This window comes from Myodes glareolus, chromosome 11, assembly GCF_982192425.1.
Source record: "Myodes glareolus chromosome 11, mMyoGla1.1, whole genome shotgun sequence".
Taxonomy (NCBI): domain Eukaryota; kingdom Metazoa; phylum Chordata; class Mammalia; order Rodentia; family Cricetidae; genus Myodes; species Myodes glareolus.
This window is the reverse complement of record NC_142036.1, coordinates 18,419,076-18,442,174: the sequence shown is the minus strand read 5'-3', so window position 1 is coordinate 18,442,174 and position 23,099 is coordinate 18,419,076. Positions and strand designations below refer to the sequence as shown.

General features: G+C 45.8%; 2 protein-coding genes across 8 annotated transcripts in view; one reads left to right on the top strand and one right to left on the bottom strand.

Moving 5' to 3' along the window:
* The window catches only part of Wars1 (tryptophanyl-tRNA synthetase 1), a 30,514-nt gene extending 16,084 nt beyond the window's left edge, over window positions 1-14,430 (bottom strand). The window contains exons 1-5 of one of the 5 annotated variants that reach the window (XM_048431286.3): window positions 14,296-14,392; window positions 13,821-13,887; window positions 8,861-9,034; window positions 1,891-2,104; window positions 344-452 (exon numbers count right to left, since the gene is read on the bottom strand). In XM_048431286.3, coding sequence (XP_048287243.1) covers window positions 344-452; window positions 1,891-2,104; window positions 8,861-8,971 — 434 coding nt within the window. In that variant the 5' untranslated portion in view covers window positions 8,972-9,034; window positions 13,821-13,887; window positions 14,296-14,392. Of the gene's footprint in view, window positions 1-343; window positions 453-1,890; window positions 2,105-8,860; window positions 9,035-10,765; window positions 10,787-13,397; window positions 13,554-13,820; window positions 13,888-14,295 lie in introns of those variants that run through there. The other 4 variants (XM_085697920.2, XM_085697922.2, XM_085697919.2 and 1 more) reach the window with 4 other exon arrangements.
* Window positions 14,431-14,440: 10 nt separating this feature from the next.
* Wdr25 (WD repeat domain 25) overlaps window positions 14,441-23,099 on the top strand; it is a 127,078-nt gene continuing 118,419 nt past the window's right edge. For 2 of the 3 annotated variants that reach the window (XM_048431275.3, XM_048431273.3), the window contains exons 1-2: window positions 14,441-14,545; window positions 17,968-18,783. In XM_048431275.3, the coding sequence (XP_048287232.1) occupies window positions 17,995-18,783 (789 nt within the window). In that variant the 5' untranslated portion in view covers window positions 14,441-14,545; window positions 17,968-17,994. Of the gene's footprint in view, window positions 14,546-15,501; window positions 15,636-17,967; window positions 18,784-23,099 lie in introns of all 3 variants that reach the window. The other variant, XM_048431274.3, reaches the window with a different exon arrangement.

Sequence of the window (23,099 nt, the reverse complement as noted above, 5' to 3'; positions counted from 1 at the left end):
GATACTCTGTACCATGGGTCCCGCTGTAGCTGTAAATGTCTCTTGATGTCATTTATGAGTGGGTGGAAGAGCACAGGTAACTTCAGGAAGGACTAAAGCTGGACCTAATATTCTCTGGCTTTCATGATTTACAGCATGTACTATGGCTGGTTGTACTTCACCTGCAAAGGACTGACCTCCCCTTGTGAAGTGGGGAGCTTACAAACAACAAGCTGAGGACTTGAGGGGAAGGGACCGGATGATTCCACAGTGACTTACTGCAGCAGTCCCATTTTGCCCAGGGCACCAGGCCTCCCTAGTACCTTCCAACTCTACGAACCCAGAGCAGAGGAGGGGCCCTGACCTGTGGGAGAAGAAGATGCCTCTGCGCAGGAAGCGGTGTGGTCTCTGGCCAGTTGCCTTCTCTATTCGGTTTATCAGTTCTTTGTCAATTTTGGTGCTTCCAAACTGAACTGCAAAAAACACAGGAGATGACATCCTTAGATGCCAGAGGACTTAGTGACCTGTCCCAATGACCCACATCTCTTTAGGCTCTGGGCTGTGATCCTTTTCTTCACACAATGTGAAAAGACCTTTGTATCAAAACAGCTGAGACCCCAGTCAGCAAAATCAGGGACACACCATACAAACAGTATTTTCTGCCTGACCTAGACAGTGATGGGAACACACTCAGAACAGCCAGCTCTGATGCACACACACTTCAAAGTGCAGCTTACACCCACCGACAACAACCACAATTTCCCCATTTCTCAAACCGCTGACCTAGATTCATGCTGGTCCTGAAGAGACTTTCCCCTCAGTGAGTCTGTTTTAGGTCATGGAAGTAGCTCTGATGCAGATGTAAACATGATATCAAGAGGGCAGGAAGCGCCTTAGAGGAGAGGTGTGATGGTGAGACCTCACTAGCAAACATGCCTACCTCAATAGAGCTTTCTAAAATTCCAAAGTATTCCAAGACAGGAAATCCTACCAGGTCGATTGCTTTAGATCATAATTTTGAAATATGTCATTTCATATAATTTAGAACTTTGGTCTCTTGGGGCACAATCTATGTGTCCCAGGCTGTTACTGAACTTACCATGTGGCTGAGGATGACTTCAAATTTCTGATCCTTTTGTCTCCACTCCTAACTGCAGCGTAACAAGTATAAGCCACCATGCCTGGCTTATTATTATCTAATTTTAAAATCCTTTGGGACTATAACACACAACCAAAGGGTTTTAGGATATGCTTGTTTCTTGTATCAAATCTTTTTACTTAGGAATAATTCGAAATTTAAAAATATCATATATGTCCAAAGATACTGAAATCAGTATGTTTAAAAAGTATCTGAATTTTTGTTGACTGCAGCACTATTCAAGAGATGGATCTCCCTTTGTGTTTCTGAATGGACAAAAAATGTGACACTCACACACCCACACCCACACCCACCCAGAGTACAATCCCACAGCTATGAAAGGAAACGGAATTCTGTTATTTACAATAGAGATGAGCTCTCAGGACAAGCCAGATCAGCAATGCACAGAAGATCAAATACTGCAGCATCTCATCCTATGTGAGATTAGAGGAGTAAGTTCTGGCGGCCATCAACAGGGTGCTGCAATCAACAACAATAATGCATTGCATATTTCATAACAGCTACCAGAGAGGACTATGAATGATTCCGCCACAAAGAAAGAAAAATGTCGTCGGTTATAAACATGTTTAATATCCCAAGTTTAATGCATGTGTGGACAATCATTTTATCCTAAGAATATATACAATTACTGTGCAAATTAAAAATGTACAAAAGTGCTTGTACAAATACACATATTTAGAAACACCACTGGGATTGACACAGTGGTCACCACTGAGCAGTGGATGCTGTGAGGGAAGAAGCTGAGTACTTACCAATAAGCTTGTCATAGTCGATGCCTTTGGCACTGCTTGTCCGCACAGTCCATGGGTCCACGAAATCCTCACTGGCTTTTGTGGCATCTGAATCACTCTTATTCCCAGCTGTTGAGTTCCCTGGAGGGCAGTCAGCCTTGTAATCCTCACCCATGGCGGTTTTATAGCTCATTTTTAACGATAACAGCATCTTTACTGCAGAATCTATCTCATCCTAAAGAGAAAAAAGATGAATGCTCACCAAGTTGACAAAGCCAACGTCTGCAGAACACCAGTCAGGGGTCAGGCACTGTGCCAAGGATGTTCACACGTCACCTTGTATAGATCTACAGCCTTGACAGTGGGCACCGCTGAAGCTGTCTAGGCCCGCTGAGGACTGTCAGAGCCAGGGATCTGTCCTGAACAGAAAAAAGCCGGGCTCAGCCATATTTTACCTTTATTTGATACTCCAGTGCTACAGATTATGACCAAAACCACATGCGCTAGTAGCACTGACACAGAATGCACTACCGTCTATGACGGTCAATACACTAAGGCTCCTTTTTTTGTTTGTTTATTTCGAGACAGAGTTTCTCTGTGTAGCTTTGGTGCCTGTCCTGAAACTAGTTCTTGTAGACCAAGCTGGTCTTGAACTCTGCCTGTCTCTGCATCTGAGTGCTAGAATTAAAGGTGTGCACCACCACCGCCTGGCAATGCTAAAGCTCCTTAAACAACACTGACGGCAGAGAACATGTGTGACAGCTCCTTTAATGGAGGTCAGAGTGCTGCATCTTGCGCTGGTTAGGATGAAATTTACAGATACAACCAAAGATGGCAAAGGAGTTGTGACAGCAACTCAAAGACACGACATGAAAGCAAATAAAGGCAATGGGAAAATATAAGCCTCCAGGGATGCTCAGAAATAGGTACACCACTAGACGATGCAATCTTTCCTTTTCTTTCTTTCTTTCTTTCTTTCTTTCTTTCTTTCTTTCTTTCTTTCTTCCTCCTCCTCCTCCTCCTCCTTCTTCTTCTTTTTGTTTTTTGTCTCTTGAAGACAGAATTTCTCTGTGTAACAGTGCTTGCTGTCCTGGAACTCGCTCTGTAGACCAGACTGGTCTTGAACTCATAGAGATCTGCCTGCCTCTGCATTCCAAGTGCTGGGATTAAAGGTGTGTGTGACCACCACCAGGCTCCTTTTTTTCTTTATTAATGCCAGGTTAATTATTTTAATTATTTTTGACTGTGTAGGGAGGCCAGAGGCTTTGTATTCTCTGGAGTGGGCAGACATAATAAATAAATAAATAAATAAATAAATAAATAAATAAACAAACAAACAAATAATGATTGATAGATAGATTAAAGGTGTGTGCCACCACCACCTGCCTAAATAATGCAATCTTATGAAGCTATTTCTTTTTAAGCTTTATTTTCATTTGATGTGTATGATTATTTGCCTCTATGTATGTATGCATACCCTACGTGCCTGTGGAGGTAAGAAGACGGCACTGGGTCTCCTAGTATTGGAGTTACCTTTGTGGGTTGCCATGTGGGTGCTGAGAACCAAACCCAGATAGCTCCTCTGCAAGAGCAGCAAATGCTCTTAATTGCTGAGCCATCTTTCTAGCCAGTCACCAAGCTATTTCTAGTGTCTACATATCTATTATCTCTGCAATTCCAACACCTGGGAGGTGAAGGCATAAGGATTAAAAGTTCTTGGCCATTCCTGGCTATATAGAAAGTTGGAGGCCAGTTTGGGCACACAAGACTTTATTTTAAAAATAGTAATAATAAAAAAGATGAGGAAATAGCAGCAGCAGCAAATGCAAGCTGTACCCTTGCTTACTCTGGAAACTTATTGAAGACCCCTTTCTTCTAGTAGCTCACAATGGCCACCTCAGAAGCTTAAAAGAACAGGCCTAATTAAGGCGATCAAATCATGCTGTGCCCCAAAGCTCTAGACTGGTAATTGGCACAGCTGGATTAGACCACAAAGGCTACACAGTCTAATTTGTTTGTCTAGGGCAACACAAATATTTTCACTCAGAATTTATGCAGCATGTACTGGGTTTCCTGGCAAAGAACTGCCACGACCCAACCTCATTAGTGAGCTGCTCAAAGGGCACAGCACCCTGGCCAAGGAGGACCAGGATTCTGTAGTGGTCAGTGCTTCAAACAAAATTACCTGAAATTTGTTATCAAAATGAGTTTGCCTCATGCAATCAATAACCCCATGTCTACAGCTCACAAAAGTGAGAACATGCCTTCCCTGGGTAGCTGCCTTGATGTCTCTGCAGCCCTAGGCTCAGCTCTGGAAATCCCTGTCTACCATCAGGGGGCTTCTGTAGCCGGAAAAATGGTGACGACTAGACCCTACTGGCTTTCTACTTCCGAGTAGTACAGGCCAGAACACAGAGACTAAACTTACAAGCCAGTGTTCTAGTGGTGCCACACTCAGGAGACAGGGGCAGGAGACTGAGTTCCAGACTGGCCAGGGTTACACAGTGAGGCTATAAGGGCTGGGAAAAAAAACCAGTAATAATTAAAAATACTACTAAATGTGTTATGCAAATTTAAGGTAAAACTGACAAATATACCACTGCTAACCTTCCGAAGTAGGTTTACAGAAGAAATGATCAATACTTGGGCTTTTTATTTATTTTAGGTTTTTGCCTCAAGACCTAGTGAGTAAATGTCTTTCTAGATAATCAGGTTTTTGGAAATTTGGAAATCATTTTCTTTCTATACCATTTTTTTTTCTTCCCGAGACAGGGCTTCTCTGTAGCTTTGGTGCCTGTACTGGAACTGGTTCTTGTAGACCAGGCTGGCCTCGAACTCAGAGATCCACCTGCCTCTGCCTCCCGAGGGCTGGGATTAAAGGCGTGGTGTGATGGCACCGTCTGGTGAAAATGTGGTGATGGCACCATCTGGTGAAAGTGTGGTGAAGGCACCATCTGGTGAAAGTGTGGTGATGGCACCGTCTGATGAAAGTGTGGTGATGGCACCGTCTGGTGAAAGTGTGGTGATGGCACTGTTTGGTCAAAGTGTGGTAATGGCATCATCTGGTCAAAGTGTGGTGTGATGGTACCTACCGTCTGGTCAAAGTGTGGTGAAGGGTGATGGCACCGTCTGGGGACACAAACACAGGAGTTTGAGAAGACGACAGCTGAATGGAAAGCGGCAGAGGAGAAGACAGTCATGGAGATCTAGGAGCGGAGGCAGCAAAGACCATGAAATGCAGACTGACTATGCTCCTGAGACCTTACACTATGCCATCAAGATCCTTAAAAAAGGCATAATTCCAAGGGACAAAGAAGACAGGAGGAGCGTGGCAGCAACAAGAACCAGAAGATGCAATATTCAGGGGAAACTGACAGACTGAGCACACAAGAAAAACAAATGCTAAGAACTGGTGGACGGGTGGCGACCCCACTTCACACTGTGGACTATTAGAGAGACTCAAGCATTGTGAAGGAGTGGGCAGTGGGCTCAGGTCTATTTAGGAAGCAGCTGTTCAGCTTATGCCCAGGGCCCCACTCTATCCAGGTTTCCATGGAAAGACGACAGTGGCATGTAGATTACAGACTGTTGTACAGCCCAAGACAACCACACAGAGACTTGTGTTCCACTTAGGGGAGGATGTGACAGCCACTCACACTCCCCAGACAGCAGATCAGAGAATCTGGTTTCGAAGGAAAGAGGTTAAGACTCTGAGCCCAAATATTCCCTAACCAAACCAAGCCTGATGCTATCCAAGGAAGGGGCCAAGCACAGATAATGTCTCCTCACATTGTGACCGACTGACAGTTGTCCTCAAGGCCTTGAGTGGATGGGCAAGAGACAGCTCATATCTGAGATGCATGTGCTATGAAGGAAGGGGAAGAAACTCACATGGAGATACCGGGACCCTAAAGGGAGCAGAGAACACTGAGAAAACTACCACCAGCAGCTTAGTGAACTAAGGAACAGCCTACAAGGGTGCTTGGGAGTTTAACCTGCAGGAGAAATAGAAGACAGCAGGGGGCTGAGGTGAAAAAATGGCCAGGAAAGAACAGAAAGAAATGGAAAGTAGGGTGGTGGCGGCGTACTCCTTTAGTCTCAGCACTCAGGAGGCAGAAAGGCAGGCCAATCTCTGGGAGTTGGAGGCCAGCCAGGCTCCAAGGCTACACAGAAAAACCCTGTCTCAAAAAACGAAAAAAAAAAGGAAATGGAAAGTAGCAGGCAAAAACTAAGAAAACGAGATGAGCATTTTCTGACTTAAAAACAGAAAAGACTGAGCACCAAAGAGATCAAAGAAACGATAGGACTTCTGAGAATTAAAGTTTACAAAGAGCATTCATTGGCTCTGTCCCAGGAATGTCAAAGCACTGGGAACAAAAAGGGTCCTGATGCCCACTGGGCACTGACAAAAGGCACTGACAAACAATGGTGACTTAGGCACAGTGAAAGCAGTCCAAGGGAGGCTGGGTGTGATTCCCATCCCATCCCTGTTAGCAACCAGGAGGCAGAGGCAGGAGGCAGAGGCAGGCAGAAGTTCAAGGTTATCCTTGCCTATAGCAGGCTGAGGCCAGGCTGGGCTAAATGAGACAGTGTGTCAGACAAATGAAACAAATAACAGAATTCTAAGCAAAAATTGCTTCCATCTCAGAATTCCATACCCAGCTTAGCTATCAATCAAACCTTAGGAAAGGTAAATATATCTTTAGGCACACACAGCTTAAGGTTGTTTCCTTGCAGGACTTTTAATAAGAAGATTATTCTACCCCAAGAGAGTAAAGCAGAGAAGGAAGATAACAACAGATGGAGAACCACCAATCCAAAGGGGACTTGGCAGAGGTCCTGCAAGATGCCCAAGAAATTACCTTTATATACTTGCTGCTGTGTGTTGAATTCAACAATCAGAGACACAATAGCCCTATACTGCTTGCTGGTGGGGATAGAGTCTGGGGAATGTGTCATTAAATATCAACACTATTAGTGCACTAACATAGATGATACAGGACCACTACTTGATGTGACCTTGACTAAACATGCAGTATAGGGAGTTTCTGCCAAGATAATATGGCACAAATCTTGCTGTGATTTAGTAAATAGGCATAAAAACTTAAGGATAAAGTGTATTTTAAATGCATAAGCCAGGCCTGAATGTCTGGCCTTGAGGCTGTGATGGTTAATCCTCATCATCTCATGGACTGGACTTGGAATCAACCAGATGACACCTCTGAGTCTGTGTGGGAAGATGTTTTCACAGTGGTTTAACAGATGAGAGAAGACACATCTAGGCAGGTATCATTCCATGGGCTGGGGTCCCAGGTAGAAGAAAGCGGATAATGTAAACAGAGAGTCAGCCTTCATCTCTCTCTGTTCCCTGACTGTAGTATCACATGACCGGCTGCCAGGCACATCTGCTGCAGTGTTTTCCCCACAAGACCCCGAACCCTCAAACAGTGAGATAAAGCATAAAGCAACTCTTCCTTTCTGAAGTGGATGTTGTGGGTCAGCTATTTGGCTACAGCAATGAAAATAGCAGCTAAGACAGTGGGAGCATGCTTCCTTAGCATGTGCCATGTCCCACTGTCCAAAAACAAACAAAGTGCCCAAACAGGAAACAAAAGCAACAACTATACAAAATTAATTCACCATAAATAGAATGTTGACTATGTTTACAACCTATTGGAGCCCCGTGTCTTTGACTGGACGGTATTATGTGGCACTCAACTGCATTATGAACAGCACAGAAAAGGCCAGGCAAACAGAAATTAAGGCAATCATTAACTCCAGAGAAAAGAGATAGTGGGAAGGAAAGGAGAAGTACTCATGCTGTACTTGATGGTTCAGCTGTCTATGTGTTTATGTACTGTAATAACGCCTGTACTAATAATGACCTGACTACAACTTCAATACATTCCGGGAGACTGGGAAGTATATGTGAAAGCAGGGATCTTTTCTAGCCACAGCCAAAGCCCTAGTTTGGAATTAAAAAGGAAGGAAATAGTAGGCAAGTCGCTTAGAGGTGCAGAGGTACAAACCTGTAAGAGAATTGAAAACATCTGTGTATGAGCAGAACTCGGGAGAACAGGCTGGAAGGCATGGGGGCTGTTGGGATCTCCATGTCTGTGGGTTCTGTATCTTTGGGTTTAACTAACACAGAAAACACTAAGCACACAAAACAATTCTTCACCCGTGCTGAGTGCGTGCAGATTTTCATTCTGTCACCTTATTCACTGTCAACCTGACAAGATCTAGAAGTGCCCAGGAAAAACACCTCTGGGTATATCTGTGAGGAGTTTCTAGGTAGGGATAATTAAGGTGGGAAAATACACCCTAAATGCAGGTGGCTCGTTCCACAGAGAAAGAGAGCTGAGCATAGAAATTCACCTCCATTTCCTGACAGTGCTTCAGGGTAACCAGCTGTCTCACGTTCCTGCCATGATGAACTATAACATCAAACTGTGAGCCAAAAACAAGCTCTCTTCCTTAAATTGCCTTTGTTCCACATTTTGTCCAAGGAGCAGACAAAAATGTAATGAATATATCCTCTAAAGATAACAGTATAGCAGCTGGGTGGTGGTGGTGGTGAATGTCTTTAATCCTCGCCCTTGGGAGGCACAGACAGACAGATCTTGCGAGTTTGAGACCAGTCTGGTCTACAGAGCAAGTTCCAGGATAGTCAGGGCAACACAGAGAAACTGTCTCAAAAAACCAAAAAAATACAGTATAGCAAAAGAAAAGAAAGAAAAAAATACATAGAATATAACAACTATTCACACAGAACCCATACAATACTAAGATGAAAATATATGACAGATTATATGTGAATCCTATGTTGCTTTATGTGAGTGTCTTGGGCATCATGGATGTTTGAGGATCTAGGACCAATTCCCTACAATACAATGGGTCTTAAAGCACAGGTACAACAAGGGCACCGAATTTAACAGACGTTATAACCAGACAATGGTGCATGTATCGGAGAGTCCAACAAATCACCTACTTTCGGTGCATTTCCAGCTTTGAGGGACCTCACGAGCTCCCCTTGAGCTGCTATGCTGTTGAACAGCTCCAGTGGAGAGGTACAGGACTCGCCACTGGGCATGTCTGCCATCTTCTAGGACCTAGGCCTGCAGCTGGCTAGTGAGCAGATGCGTTCAGCAGTTCAGACAAGACTCTGTGGAGAAAAAAATGAAATGGGTTTGAGGGTGGAGAGCCATGAACAGATTACTGCAGCTGTATTTCCTTCCCAGAACTCAGTCTTTCTTCCAGAAAAATGTGGAAACTGTTGAACTGTAACAGAATATTAATGTAAAGAGATAAGGAGAAATTTGGGCTCATGAAAAGAAGTATCAATGCTGATATTAAGAACTAAATGCATTACTGGAAGTGCTAACTTGAGTCAGCAAAGAAGGGCCCCCCTGGTAAACAGTAAGTTGGCACACAGTGATATCTGTTCACACTGAGTGCCCAGGAGAGGAAGTAATGTTTGCTCAGAATACCAATGCACTTTAGTAATGCTGTGTTCACCAGAAAAGACATGTTGTAAAGTATTGTTTGTTCTTTATCTTTACTGCCTTGAGAACAAACTCGCAGGCCTTTGTAGACATAGACACAGTAATGTTCCACAAGGCTTTTGGTGGCCTCACTGCTGTGTTCTCACAGCAAGGTCCAGGTAGAGGACAAGAGCTCTAGACCAGCAAGGATCCTGACCCTAGCCATCCCACACGCTGCCTTACTGAAGGCTGGAAAGGCATGCCTGCGACATCTTGCTAGCAGTCATTATTTTTATTGACACTGGAAAGGGTGGAGATTGGGCCATCTGGATCCCCTTTTGGGTTAGTCACTTTCTTATCTATAAAATGGTAACTCTATGAACTTTTAACTTATCGATAGGCCTTTTATAGAAATTAAAGTAAAAAAAAAAAACCGATGCAGGAACATACTGTAAATTGAAAGTAAGATATAGGTGACTTCTGGTCTTGTTATTCCTGGGTTTGGGAGTGAGGGCTCTGGAGATCCACCCAACTCAGGTTAACCTGACTTACTTTAACCTTAGAGGAGCTACACGCTGTGTTGGAACACTAATTCCAAGTACCCTGAATGTCATGATACCCTGGTTTAAGTTATTCTATGCACCAAGTCCCCTGAACCTCACCAGAATCTTGTGACAGATCTGTCCTCCCTGACCATGGATACAGAAGTTCATGACTACCGAGGAGTGTCCTGTGTGACATTATTGAGGACACACAAACAAATGTCTCCTCATCTCTGAGAAGGAACCTGAGTAAGGACACTACCAAAGTGGTGAACCAGTGAGTGTTGTGCCCCCGCCCCTACTCTGAATCAATAAGATTTCCTGGGTGGATGACTCAACTACAGCTATATCACCAAGACTCACCCAGTGCAGCATGGGGGATGGCTCAAGGAAACCAGTCACTAGGAGTGCTCTGCATAGCCAGCAGGCAGCCCAGGTGCTCTGAGTCTCCTCTAGGCCACTAGAGGCTCCTCCTAGAGCCTCTCAGCAGCCCTTACTTGAATGCTTGAGGGAGGGAAGGGACCTAAGGAATCTGGTTCAATTCAGGGATTTCCTGAAGCTATTAAATTGTTTACTGTGCTTCCCTTACCTCCCTCTTAGAACACACTGTTGTTTCACCACCTTGTCAACATCCAGTGTCACAACAAGCTTCCCTGCAGGATGAAGATTTCATCTGGAGGAAACTGTTACAGAAGGGATATGCCTGAGACGAGCTAGGGCTGTCTCAGCCACTGTTCTCCAGCTACTCACCTCTCAGAGTCAGATTACAGTGGAGATGTTTGTATTTGTCTACTTGTTATCTTCAGATAAGTTCATCAACTCATAATACCAAAGCCATGATGGGACAAGGACCATTGAGAATCATCTCACCTGATTCCTAAGGGAAGTTTGGTGAGAGACTGACTTGGATAGCAAGGTCCGGTAGCCCAGGGAGGAGGCATGTGGAAGCCAGGGAGTAAGGAGAAACTCCCAGACCCTGCTTTTCTCTGGGTATATTTGCCTGGGTCAGAAAATAATGAATGCAATAAAAATGACTTCTAGACACAAAGGGTCAAGCGATATCCCGTTTGCAATTTCCCAGTGTTCTGGAAGAGCAAGCTGTAAGTGTACATCCTGTTAGGTGAGGGAAGCCACAAGAATCTTCCTGAGGTTCAAATCCAGAACCCATCCCAGTCATAGGCCCTGAGTCCCCACGGTTCCTCCAGTCTAGGATGTCTCCTCCTCCTTGGTTTTGCCTCTGCTATTTTTGAGACTCAACCTCAGTTTTTCATAGCCTTTCCCAACTCCCGAAGCCCTGGCCCGTTTTCATCCCATGTCCCTGGAACTGACTTTATTATAGCACTTCCTCTGCTGTTGAGTTAGCTGAATCTTCAGTACAGTGAGGGTGTGCACCAGCTTCATGATCATGTATTTCTAGTATCTCCTATGAACGACTCTCCAAAACCAGTAAGTTCAACTTTTTCCTCTAGACTCTTCTCTTACATCATCTTTGTTAAGTGTGGCTTCTAGCTGGGCATGGGAGTATATACCTCCAATTCTAGCTGAGTAGGGGAACTGTGGCAAATTTTAGACTAGCCTGGGTTATATAAATAAGACCCTGTTGCAACTCATTCCCCAAATCCTCCAAAACCAGCAAACATAGATATCAGTGTTTGTTCTCGTTGATGGCTGAGTTAGTCAGAAACTAACACTAGTTTAGTGTTCTGGCACTGAGCCCTGTCTTCTGAGCTCCGGGGAGAGCCAGGCAGACCACCTGGGGTCTGCTCCAGGTCTTAGGTTTGTAGTTTGGGTTCTTTGCCCACTGTAAAATCTGCCCTGTCCTGATTACCCCTGGACTTCTCTCTGCTTAGCCTGCTCCTCCACAAAATGAGGGGCTCTGCAAAGACTATAGTCATAGTCATAGTCACAACTCCATTCAAGCCCTAGAAATAAGATAATGAGCCTAGGAGAGCCAGCCTCTTCCCACTAGTACAATCAGTTAGGGGAACCAGACCTGCATTCAGGCTCCATGTTGTATGGGAACACCTAAATATTAGAATTCTGACTTGGAATCTGATGGAGGGAACAACAGGTAAGATTTCTGCTCCCCTGACCACAGGCAGTCACTCAAGCATGGTCACTGTTAAATCTTGTGTCTAAGTACATGAGGGAAAGAGTGAGAGAGTGATCAAGAGAGGCAATTTCTTGAGCGAATGCTCTAAGAATAATTGGGACAAAGAAACAGCTACCCTTTTCCTTATTTCCTGTAGTTATGCACTTACCTGTGTATTGTGTGAAGAGCTCTTGCCATCCTTTATTTCTATTTTTATTAACTTTTAGAATCAAGCTTAACTTTTCAGCCTGGAGTTCTTGAACCCTGAAGTACATCAACATTTGCATATTCATTGATGTACACAGGTTTAAGCAGTGTTCAACACTTTATGAAGTTGAACACAGGTTCAACGGCTTTATGAAGGAGTCAAGATACCCCAAATGGCTAATGATCACCGCTTCTAGGGCTTACCATATCAACTTCAGATGAGAAGTTGTGTCTTTCTTAAGAATATGCTCTTCCCAATATGGAAGAAAGAAAAGGCATTATAATCAGGAAGTGACCTATTTTCCCCTGTAAAAAAAGTACCGGGACTGTAAAAAGTCCAACTACCCAACCCAGAGGAACCTCAGCAAGCCTTTGATGAGAAACCCACAAAGGCTCCTCCACCCCAACTTTCCCCTTTTAGGAATTAAATCTATTGCTCATTTGGGAAGATATTGTTCTGCATGAATGCTGTGGGCTCTTAAAGAAAGTGGGCACGGTATAGTGTAAGCTTACGGAATGAGAACTTGGATAGTCACAAAACCCCCACAGGTAGGATCTACAGAATCTGCAACCTGGGGAATGAGGGCAGCAAGATTTTAGGGGCAGCTTGTAAAAGGGAGTAGCCTATGAAAGTTTCTAGATAGCTTAGGACTGTGGCCTCAAACAGAAGATAACAATAGCTTCCGAATGACACCATCCTATAAGACTCTTTAGAGCAAGCAGTTTTTTACACCCTTAAACTTGGGGATAGATGATGGTCTAGTCAATGAAAGGTTATTTCCCCATACAAAAGCACTAAGGATAGATCCCAGAGCCGGGAACATGCCAAGCAGCCTCCTAACAACTGAACTACATGCCTACCCCCATGAATACTACTTTAAAAGAAAAAGACACTAATTTACAAAGGCTTGCCACAATGAGACTGCTAATGTATTCCGACACTGACTATTGAAGAAGGCTCAATCAGCCAAAACCTCTGAAGTTGCTGAAGGGCAAGCTCTGACTGCAAACAGGCCACTGGGCACCCACTGCATCTACTCCTCAAAAACAGGGGGTCGCCTGAAATAAGCACGCAACATCCCAATCCTGACACAGGCCCTTCTCAAGTCTTCAGGGCTTTCATATAAGGCAGGAGAAAAACAAAACAAAACCCCATTAGAACAGAAAAGAAGCTCCAAGCCTAGCCAAGACGGCAATACATACCCTGGCTATGGAGTCCGTGGCCCCTGGTCACAAGGGACAGTGGAGCAGATGAGAACTAGCGGGCAGGGTGGAGGTCTTTAATACTCTCCCCCTCTTTTCTTTCAGTTTCTGTTTTTAGAAGAGTCTATTGTCTTTCTTTCCTGCTTGCCCCACCCTTTCAGTTTCACTTACTTAGGGGTTTCTCAGAAATCACTCAGGTTCTCAGAACATTTTAGCCATCTGAATACCTTTCTTAATGAGCAAGTTCCGCCAGTTGCTGGTTGGGCTGGGGAGGAGGAGGTTGAGACCAATCAAACTCTCAATAACCTCGAGCTACTTGCCATTGCATCAGCTGTCCCGTCTTCCAAGTTGCCGCCACGTGACCTCCCCACCCCTTTTTCTCCCCGTCCCCCACGCCTAGAGCATCATTGTTATTGTGTGTACCGTAGAGACAATGGGGAGGGCAGGTCAGCCTGTACCTTCTGAGGCAGTCCTGTTCTGAAGCGGTGCACTGCAGCGGAAAGATAGGAAAGATGGGTCAGAGAGAGCAGACTTTTGACGTTGAGCGTAAGATTGCTTTCAAACCTTGGGCAAGTAGTGTTACTTCTCTGCTTCTCCCTCGGGTTCCTGGTCTGTGAAATGCGTACCAGGAACCTTCCTAATACTTTGTGGAGGGGAACTGATGGCGACCCTACAGGGCAAAGCCCCAGGCGGTGGAAAACGATGACAGCATGCACCCATGGTGGGCGGCGCCGCCGCAGACTCCCCGCCCCTCGCAGTGCCGGTGCCCAGAGAACAGTGTGTCCGGTTCGGACCTGGGTCCTCAGGGCTCAGTGCGCGGGCGGTAGCCCGAGACCCCGGCGCCACCTCGGCGTCCCTCCTTCACTCCCAAAGTGGCGTCTGCCCTCTTCTCACTTACCGGCCCCCGTTGGGACCCACCAGTCAGCACCGCTGGTACAGCCACCGGTACATCCAGGGCGTCAGTGGAAACCCCATCCGGCCGGAACAACTTCCGGTCCTGACATGCCACTATTGGCTGTCCATCCAGGGACGGGGCAGGACCCGTCTCTGATTGGCTGAGGTCCCTGGAGTCGTGGTGGAACGCGACTGGGCGGCCCGAGTGCAGGCCGGACCGCTGTAGAGGTGGACCGAGTGCTTCCGTGTGTGTGGTGAGCCGCGGGCCCGGGCGGGAGGGGGCCGGGACCTGGTGGCCGCGTGCTTTCCGCCTCATAGTGCCAGGTTCAGAGTGCCGCACGCTTTCCATTTCTTCCCATTTCTTTCTAGAGTGCTCTGAACTCTACCCATTACTGTTGACAGCTTGGCTGATTTCTCTTCATCCTTCAAGACCCGTGTCTGCTGGTATCTTTATGTTTCCCCTCTGGATCTGTGGCCACTGGGTCAAGATCCGAGCTTAATTTCCGCCCACATGAGCTCCAACGTAGAGCTAAACACAGACTAGGTAACAAGGAAGTGCTTGTTGAGCGGGAAAATCCCGCCTCTCTTTAACTTCTTCAGCACCCTGGCCCACCGGCTCTCAGTCTACAAATTCATCTAGGTCGAGGGTTCTTGGACAGTAAACGAAACACACAAGACTCCCTGCCCCACACGTCTGTGCTTCCTTTAGCTTTTTAATTTTTTCTCCATCCTCATTACCTCCCCCCACCCCCCGCATTTAGCCTCTTCCTCTTGATTTTCAACACACCCCCCCCCCTTTCCCATGACATCCTTTGAATTTGGGTTCAAAATGGCAGCCATCACCTCTTAAACCGTGTACATTTCCCTCAGCTTTCAGCCTTCTCCTTTCACGCGTATTTTCTTGACTCACCCTTGACTCCTCTCGATCGTTAATTGGTTCTGTTGTTTAGACTCAAATACTGTGATCTCTGGTTCTCAGCTTCTCCAGAGTGTCTCCGCACAGGTTTACTGTCTCTGAGGTTCGTCTAGGCTCCATAAGATCATGCAGTTCAGGGCTCAGCTGCTCTGCTCTTCTCTTCCGTTTCTCCTTTTGAGTTCACATACCGTGGCCTCTGGCTCATGCATGGAGTGGAGGATGTGCTTGTCTCTCTCCCTCTGGCTTGTGGGTGTGCTGAGTGAAGGTCATGTACTGTTTTGCCTATTGTTGCAGCTGTTGAATGAGTGCATGAGATCTCCCAGTGATGAGAGTGCTTCGGGAGTCCAGCTTCTTGCCATTCAGACATTTCCCATGCCCCGTGGAACTGATGGGCTACGGTGTCCTCTGATCTGCCATACACCTCTCTTGTGAGTCAATTCTGCAGCTAACTGTGTGGCTCGAAATCCAGGCTTGTGACTGAGCTCTATTTAGTCTGGTAGTGGGAATCTGATGGGTTCCATTTGACAGGTAGAGCCAAGGAGCTACCTCAGATCCCTGCTGAGTATGTAGAAATTAAATTATTTGCAGAACATGTTTTTTCATCTGTGTGTAATTAGTCCCCAGTGTGCTCTTGGTTCAGTTGGAGACTGGCTGACTGCTTTTAGAAGTCCTTTTTAGAAGATGACTTTAAATGTGGACATTGCTACTTGCCTGGAACCAGCTACCAGTGGGAACAATAACCACAGGCATTAATTGATGAACAGACTTGTGTGGCACTGGAGTTCTTGGATAAATAGTGCCATTAGAGGGACAGATGTGGAAGGGTTTGAGTGGGATATTGAACCCTAGTGTGTGACCTGACATTGTGATGTATGCCTGTTATTCCATCTCTCAGAAGGCTGAGGCAGGAGGGTTATGAGACTAAGACCAGCCTGGCTTATATAGTGAAAGTATGTCTTAACAGTTTGGGGTTAGAGAGGCTCAGCTGTTAAGAGCATTTACTTTGAAATCATGAGGACCAAAGTTTGGATCCCAGCACCCATGTTAACAAGCTAGGCATTACACACTTGCCTGTAACCCAACCTCTAAGAGGTCAGAGACAGGAGGACCATGCCTCAGAAGAATAGATGGAAAGCAGTAGAGGAGACACGGATGCCTTGTTCTGGCCTTCTCGTGTGCAGAAGCAGAGGTTTGCACACTTCCATAGTTCTGCGCAAATGCACAGATGCACAAATAAGTATAAAACCCAAAACATGAGGCTAGCAGGGTTTTCTTTCATTAGGGAAGTTGGTCCACGGCCCAGGCTTGCACCCTGTTCCACCATGCCCTCTGCTGGTTATGATATGTTTAGCACTCTTATTTTCTTACTGTCTGTTCTTGCTGTTCTCTTCATGATATTAAAATACTGAATTAAAATACCAAACCACCTCTTACTGAGAACTAGCCAATAGCAATTTGTGATGGATCAGAATTCCAGGAAGAATTTTCTAAAGGAAATTTATTACTGTATGAATCTGTGCATTTGGGGTGAGACACAGTTTTGGATGCCATGACCAAAACTGCTCTTGCCACACTTGGGTAGGTAGACTGGTGCCTTCGGATCCAACCCTGGGCTTTGGCATGCCAGCTAGGTGCTCTTCCTATTGCTCTGCATCTCCAAAAGCTTGTTTCCTCTCATTTTTTTCCTTTGATTGTTTTTAAAGACAGCATCTTAATATATATTCTAGGATAGCCTTGAAATAATAATCCCCCTGCCTCAGCTTCATGAGTGCTGGGCTCACAGGTGGGTGTCACCATACCTAGATTATTGTTGTTGTCTCCTTTCTTTACTTTCTCCTCCTTTTCTGCTTTGCAGTGCTAAGAGGCAAACTCAGAACCTTGCATGTGTTAGCAAGTGTTCTGTTAGCGAGCTTCATCCCCAGCCCCACATAGGTTCCCATTAAAAAATTATATGTTCTAAGTATGTCTATTGGAGACTGGAAATCCATTTATTTTTAAAAATTACTTAGGTTTTTAAAAATATGTTATGTTTAAGTTAGGGCGAACATACCATCTCCCCATGCCATCTCCCTAACATCCACTCACCTTTCCTTCCTTCTTTCCTCCCTCCTTCCCTCCCTCTCTCCCTCCCCCCCCCTCCCTCCCTCCCTCCCTCCCTTCCTTCTTGCCTTCCTTCCTTTTTTAACATTAATTTAGTTATAAGGTTCGGCAATGGAGTGCACATCAAGGCACACATGTTGAGGTCAGAGGACAATTTTCATGAGTTGATTTTTCTCTTTCCGCCATGTGGGTTCCAGGAATCAAACTCAAGTCTTTAAGCTTGGCAGCAAGCACATTTAACCCACTTTAGTCATCTTGCTGGCCCAGAACATCACTTATTTTTAAATTTTCCTTTTTTAAAAAAAGGTGTGCTTTCTATTTTTAATTGTGTGTGTGTTTGCATATATGTCAGTGTGTGAGTGTGTACGTGAGTGTGGGTAGTCGTGGAGATCAGAGCAGGGTGTTGGGTCCTTAGGAACTGGGGCTACCTGTGAAACTGTGTTTGATCCTCTGGAAGAGCCATCTCTTCTACCCCAGAGTCATGTCTTTATGTTGGAGTATCTGAAATCCTTTCTTTTAGCTCTTTTGAAAGTGCAGCCTTTGTTTTTTATGTGTTCGTGTTAGTGGAGTTTGAAGTCTTAGATTTTCAAAGTGACATCCCTGCTCTGAAGTACAGAACTGTTTTCCCATTCGCAGTTGCTGACTCTTGACCTTTTTTAGTTCTAGGAAGTCACCTTGTGTGTCCGCATGGCCTCGCTGGTGGCATATGATGATTCTGACTCAGAGACTGAGACCGAGCCTGCCAGAACTGTGAACCCTGAAGGTCAGATGGATGATACCTTTGATGTGCCCAGACCTTCTGGAACGGGTTTTGTATCTGGTACAGTGGATGTGACAAAAGAGGGGGTACAACACACAGGGCACAGTCCTTATAAAGACCCGGGGGATCAACATCTGCCACTCGCTCGGATCTGGAGAAGTCACCCAGGATCTTGTCCCAGCCAGAGGCTACAGTGGCCCTCAAAGGACCCTGATACCACCTTCCCCACCAGTGAGCCTCCTTGTCCTTTGTGGATGAGCCGAGCTCCAGCCGGCCTTGTGCCCTTGGCAGCTGCCTGCTTAAAGCCAGTAAAACCTGCTTGGGATGCCCTGCATTCACCTTCTCAGACTCAAAGCAAAGTTGAAAGCACCGCTAGAAATGCCAGCTCTTTTCAGAGGAAAAGAGGTGAGGACTGTGTGGTTCCCTATACTCCCAAGAGACTGAGGCAGCTGCAGGCACTGAATCCAGAAGGGGGCAAAGATCTAGAGCCTCCAGGACCCCCTGCAGGGTGTGCCCCAGCCCCACTCTCTGTGGCTCCCACTGTGTCTGAGTTCATCCAGCCATATTTGAACAGTCAGTACAGAGAGACTAAGGTCCCCAAGAAAGTGCTTTTCCACCTGCGAGGCCACAGGGGCCCTGTCAACAGTATTCAGTGGTGTCCAGTCTTTTGTAAAAGCCACATGCTTCTCTCTGCTTCCATGGATAAAACCTTCAAGGTAAGGTGAGGGAAAACAGTCTGCAGTGACTCTCTTCCCAGGACGTTGTTCTGATTAGAGCCAGGCGGTGGTTGGGGACAGTGGTTTTGGAAATTTCCTTGGTTCACTTTGGTATATTTGAGAAAGGGTTCTCTGTGCTTTGCCTCAGATCTTTGGTTTTTCCTGCCTTTCCCAAGGCTGCCTTGCCATAGCACCACAGTGTTAAATAAATTACAGTATGCCCAGATGATAAACATCTTACTTCATTTTATAATAACCTATTATTTTAGCCCAAGTATGCCTTAGTTCATTCCTTTTCTGTTTTGGGCATTTCATCACCCTTCAGTGGCACATTCCCATGAACCATGCTGCTGTAAGCATGCTACTGCTTACGTACCACCCGCCAGACCCTGGTCCACATAGCGTCAGGCCAGGCTTAACCTGAAGACAGGTGACCCCTACTCAGGAATAGCTCAAGTAGAAAAAGCACATCTTCCTATGTGCTCACAGCCCCGAATATTGTTTCTTCTAATCTTTTATTCATAAACTGTGATGCTTCATTTTGTTTCATCTTGAACCCTGGTATAGAATTATCAGCACTTGAGTTTTGATAATCTAACTTTGGAGACTTATTTATTTGTTTGTTTGTTTGTTTACTGAGACAGAGTTTCTTCGGTAGCCTTAGGCTGTCCTAGAACTAGCTCTGTAGATCAGACTGGCCTCGAACTCACAGAGATTCTCCTGCCTCTGTCTCCTAAGAGCTGGGATTAATGACATGTGACACCCCCTCTCAGCCTATTTATTTATTTAATAATATAGGGTCTCTCTATGTAGCTCTGACTGTCTTGGAACTAGCTATGTAGAAAGGCTGGACTTGAACTCACAGAGGGTGTCTGCTTCTGCTCCCCCCCCCCAATCATGCTGTGTTTAAAAGGCATGCATCACCACACCCAGCTAGCTTTGGAGATCTTTAAATCAAACAACAACTAACAAGTCTGGGGAAATGGCTTGGTCAGTAAAATGCTTGCCTTGTAAGTATGAAGATATGAGTTTGAATCCCCAGAATCCAAATAAAAAGTTTTTCAGGGTGACATGCACCAGGTGGAGCCTTGGAAGTTAAGGGTCTAGAGAGTCTGGTCTATATGGCAAAGTTCCATGTCAGTCGAGAGACCCTATCTGAAACACAAGGTGGAAGACACCTGAGGATTGACATGGGACTGTCCTCTTACCTTCACATGTGTGCTGTGCATGTACACATGCACACACACACACACACACACACACACACATAAACACAGGCATAGACACAGATACACTCACGTAGACACACAGACACACACACACACAGAGAAAGACAGAGAGAGAGGTAGAAAAGAAGATAGATATTCTATTGCTTGTGATGTCAGAAATTAGGCTTATGTTTTCAGGGAATGCAGGGTGTACAGTGTGATTTTTTTTTTTTTTTGAGACCGGTTCTCACTTTGTGGCTAGCTCTGGCTGGCCTGGAGTGCTCTATGTAGACCAGACTGGCCTCAAAGAAAAAAAGATCTGCCTGCCTCTGCTTTCCAAGTACTGGGATGAAAAGCCTGTGCTACCATGTCAACCATGCGATATATTTAACTCCAGCCTGTAATTCCAGTTTCTGGCCAGCAGAACAAATATACGGGCCAAATACTGATGGTTACTGAGTGACCCCAGTGACTCCCTGGCTAGCTGAACTACAAGCTTCCTGGGAAGAACATGGCTTCCAACAGCCTGCAGAGAGTAGCTGGTTTCTGGGCCAAGTGGGTCTCCCTCAGAGTCTGCACAAGAAGGACACTCATACCTCTGTTACATGATCACTTGAGAAATGTGTTTTAAAAAGCACATCATGTAGGCTGGGGGTGTGGCTTAATTAGTAAAGTGCTTGCAAATACAAGAGCCTGAACTTGATTCCCAGAATCTACATAAACAAATGGGTGCATACATATCATCATTCATATAGGTAGGTGAAGACAGGTGGGTCTGTGGGGTTCTCTGGCCAGCCAGCTTAGCTTATATAGTGAGTTCCAGACTGGCGAGAGACCCAATCTCAATAAACAAGGGTGGTGCCTGTCCTGGTCTGGGTCACCATTGCTGTGAGGAAACATCATGACCAAAAGCAAGTTGGGGAGGAAAGGGTTTATCTGGCTTACACTTCCACATTGTAGCCCATCACTGAAGGCAGTCAGGACAGGAACTCAACCAGGGAGGGAACCTGGAGACAGGAGCCGATTCAGAGGCCACAAAGGGATGCTACTTACTGGCATGCTCATTGTGACTTGCTCAGTCTGCTTTCTTATAGAACCCAGGACCACCAGGCCAGAGGTGGCCTCACTCACAATGGACTGGGCCCTCCCCCATCAAATTTCACTAATTAAGAAAATTCCCTACAGGCTTGTGTTAAGTTGACATAAAACTAGCCAGCACCGGGCCCGAAGAGCCACAGCTGAAGTTATCCTCTGACCTTTATGTTTGCCCACACAAATGTATGTGCACCTGCATATACACATACGCATACCTTCATTCACACACGACTACGAAAAAAATAAGCATTTATTGCAGAGCTGGACCCCATAGAAGCTCAGTAAATGTGGCCTTAGCCCACTCTGTCCTCAGCATTCTCAAAACCACTTATCTGAGCCCTTTTGTCTGAGATTTTGTTTTGAGCTCCAACCCACCAACCCAGGATGCATTTTCTCAAGTGAAGAGAGGGAGACCCAAGTGTTTAGAAGTGAGCTATGTCTGTGTGTGGTAGTTTTAGATAGACATGTACAGATGATGCTGAAACTCTTGTAGCTGGCTCTGGCAAGGCTGTTGTCTTCAGTTCAATCTTCAGCTGGCGTCCTGGCTTCTTTGAGTCAGGTTTTAGTGCTTCTGCGGCGTTTGCTATGTAATCTGTGTGAGGGGTGTTCAGTGTTCCTGGAGTGGCTCATGACGTCTTGGACCTACCCAGAGTCCTGGCCTCTCAGTTCTCCATCCTGAGAACCTGATGCACAGAGACCAGCAGGGCCTGGGGCCTATCTAAAGATTTCAGTTGGGCCCATGTTCCTGGCAGTGTCCGTCTGGCTCTGGAGTACACAGGACACTCCTTGACTTTGAGCTCACCTGATTGCTAAACTTTTTTCTCTCTTTTGTCCTTCTTTCTCTAGGGTTCTTCTGCTTTGCTTTTTGCTTGACCAGTTTCTACTGAACAGTCAAGACCCAGCTCAGAAAGGGACTAATGAATAGTGTTCTTGGGTTGGGCGGTGTGTCAGGAGCAGGAGCTGCATCAAGCCAGATGGGTCATGTTCTTCCTGTTGGGACCAGACAGTCGACAAGCTGCTTTTGTATCTAGCCTTCTGTCTTCTTACACTTAACTGGGCACTGTCCACTGTTTGAATGTAGAGGTCCTTCCCTTGGATGAGCCTGGAAGCAGGCTGGGCTCCTCCCCAACCCCTCAGTATTAAGGATGAGGTAGCACTCATAGGGTGGAGGAGGTTGCATTACAGTGGACTGGCTCACCTGCTGCTTTATTTACCTTGGCAAGGCTTGAGGGTTCTCTCGTGGCACAAATACCTACATGTGCTGTGCCCGCAGTATCTAGTGTGCTCTTGGCTTCTGGTGGGAACTTACCTGTGGTTCTAAAGTGGGTGCTATACTCATACCTGTCTCTAGGCCACTAGAGGGAGGAGAGTACAGTTTGGTAGATGTGGGGAGCTCAAGCCAGCAAGAAGGTGGAGAGGGTTGCCATGGCTGTCGTGCCTTGAACCTATGATGCTGCTTCATGGACAGGTCAGGTGTGTCCTCATGGATGCCCACCTGCCAACTACCTGTGCACTGGTGGGAAGAGGTGGGAAGACCTGAGCCCTGTGGAGTTGGTCTTTACCTGAAGCCACCACTGAACATTTGACTACCCTGGCTTATTACTGACAAGAAATTTTAGTTTTCTGAACAGATACTGTAGGTATCCCTGTTTTTGTTGTTGTTGTTGATGTTTGTTTGTTTGCTTTTGAGGTTTTGGGTGCTGGGGTCTTGAGGCTAGGACCTTGTGCATGCAGGCAAATACTCTATCATTGAGCTATACTCCCACTCCCCATGATTATTTTGTGTATGTGTGTCTGTGTGGGGACGTGTGTGCATGGGTGTGCATGTGTAGGACAGGGCAACCTTGGATGTTGTTCTTCAGGTGCCCTTTTTGAGATAGGGGCTTTCATTGGCTTGGAACTTGCCATGGAGGCTAGGTTGGCCAGCTGGTATATCCCAGGAATCTGCCTGTCTGTTTCCATAAAGCTGGGATTGCAAGATTGTTTGCTTATTTATTATATGTGTGCTTGTGT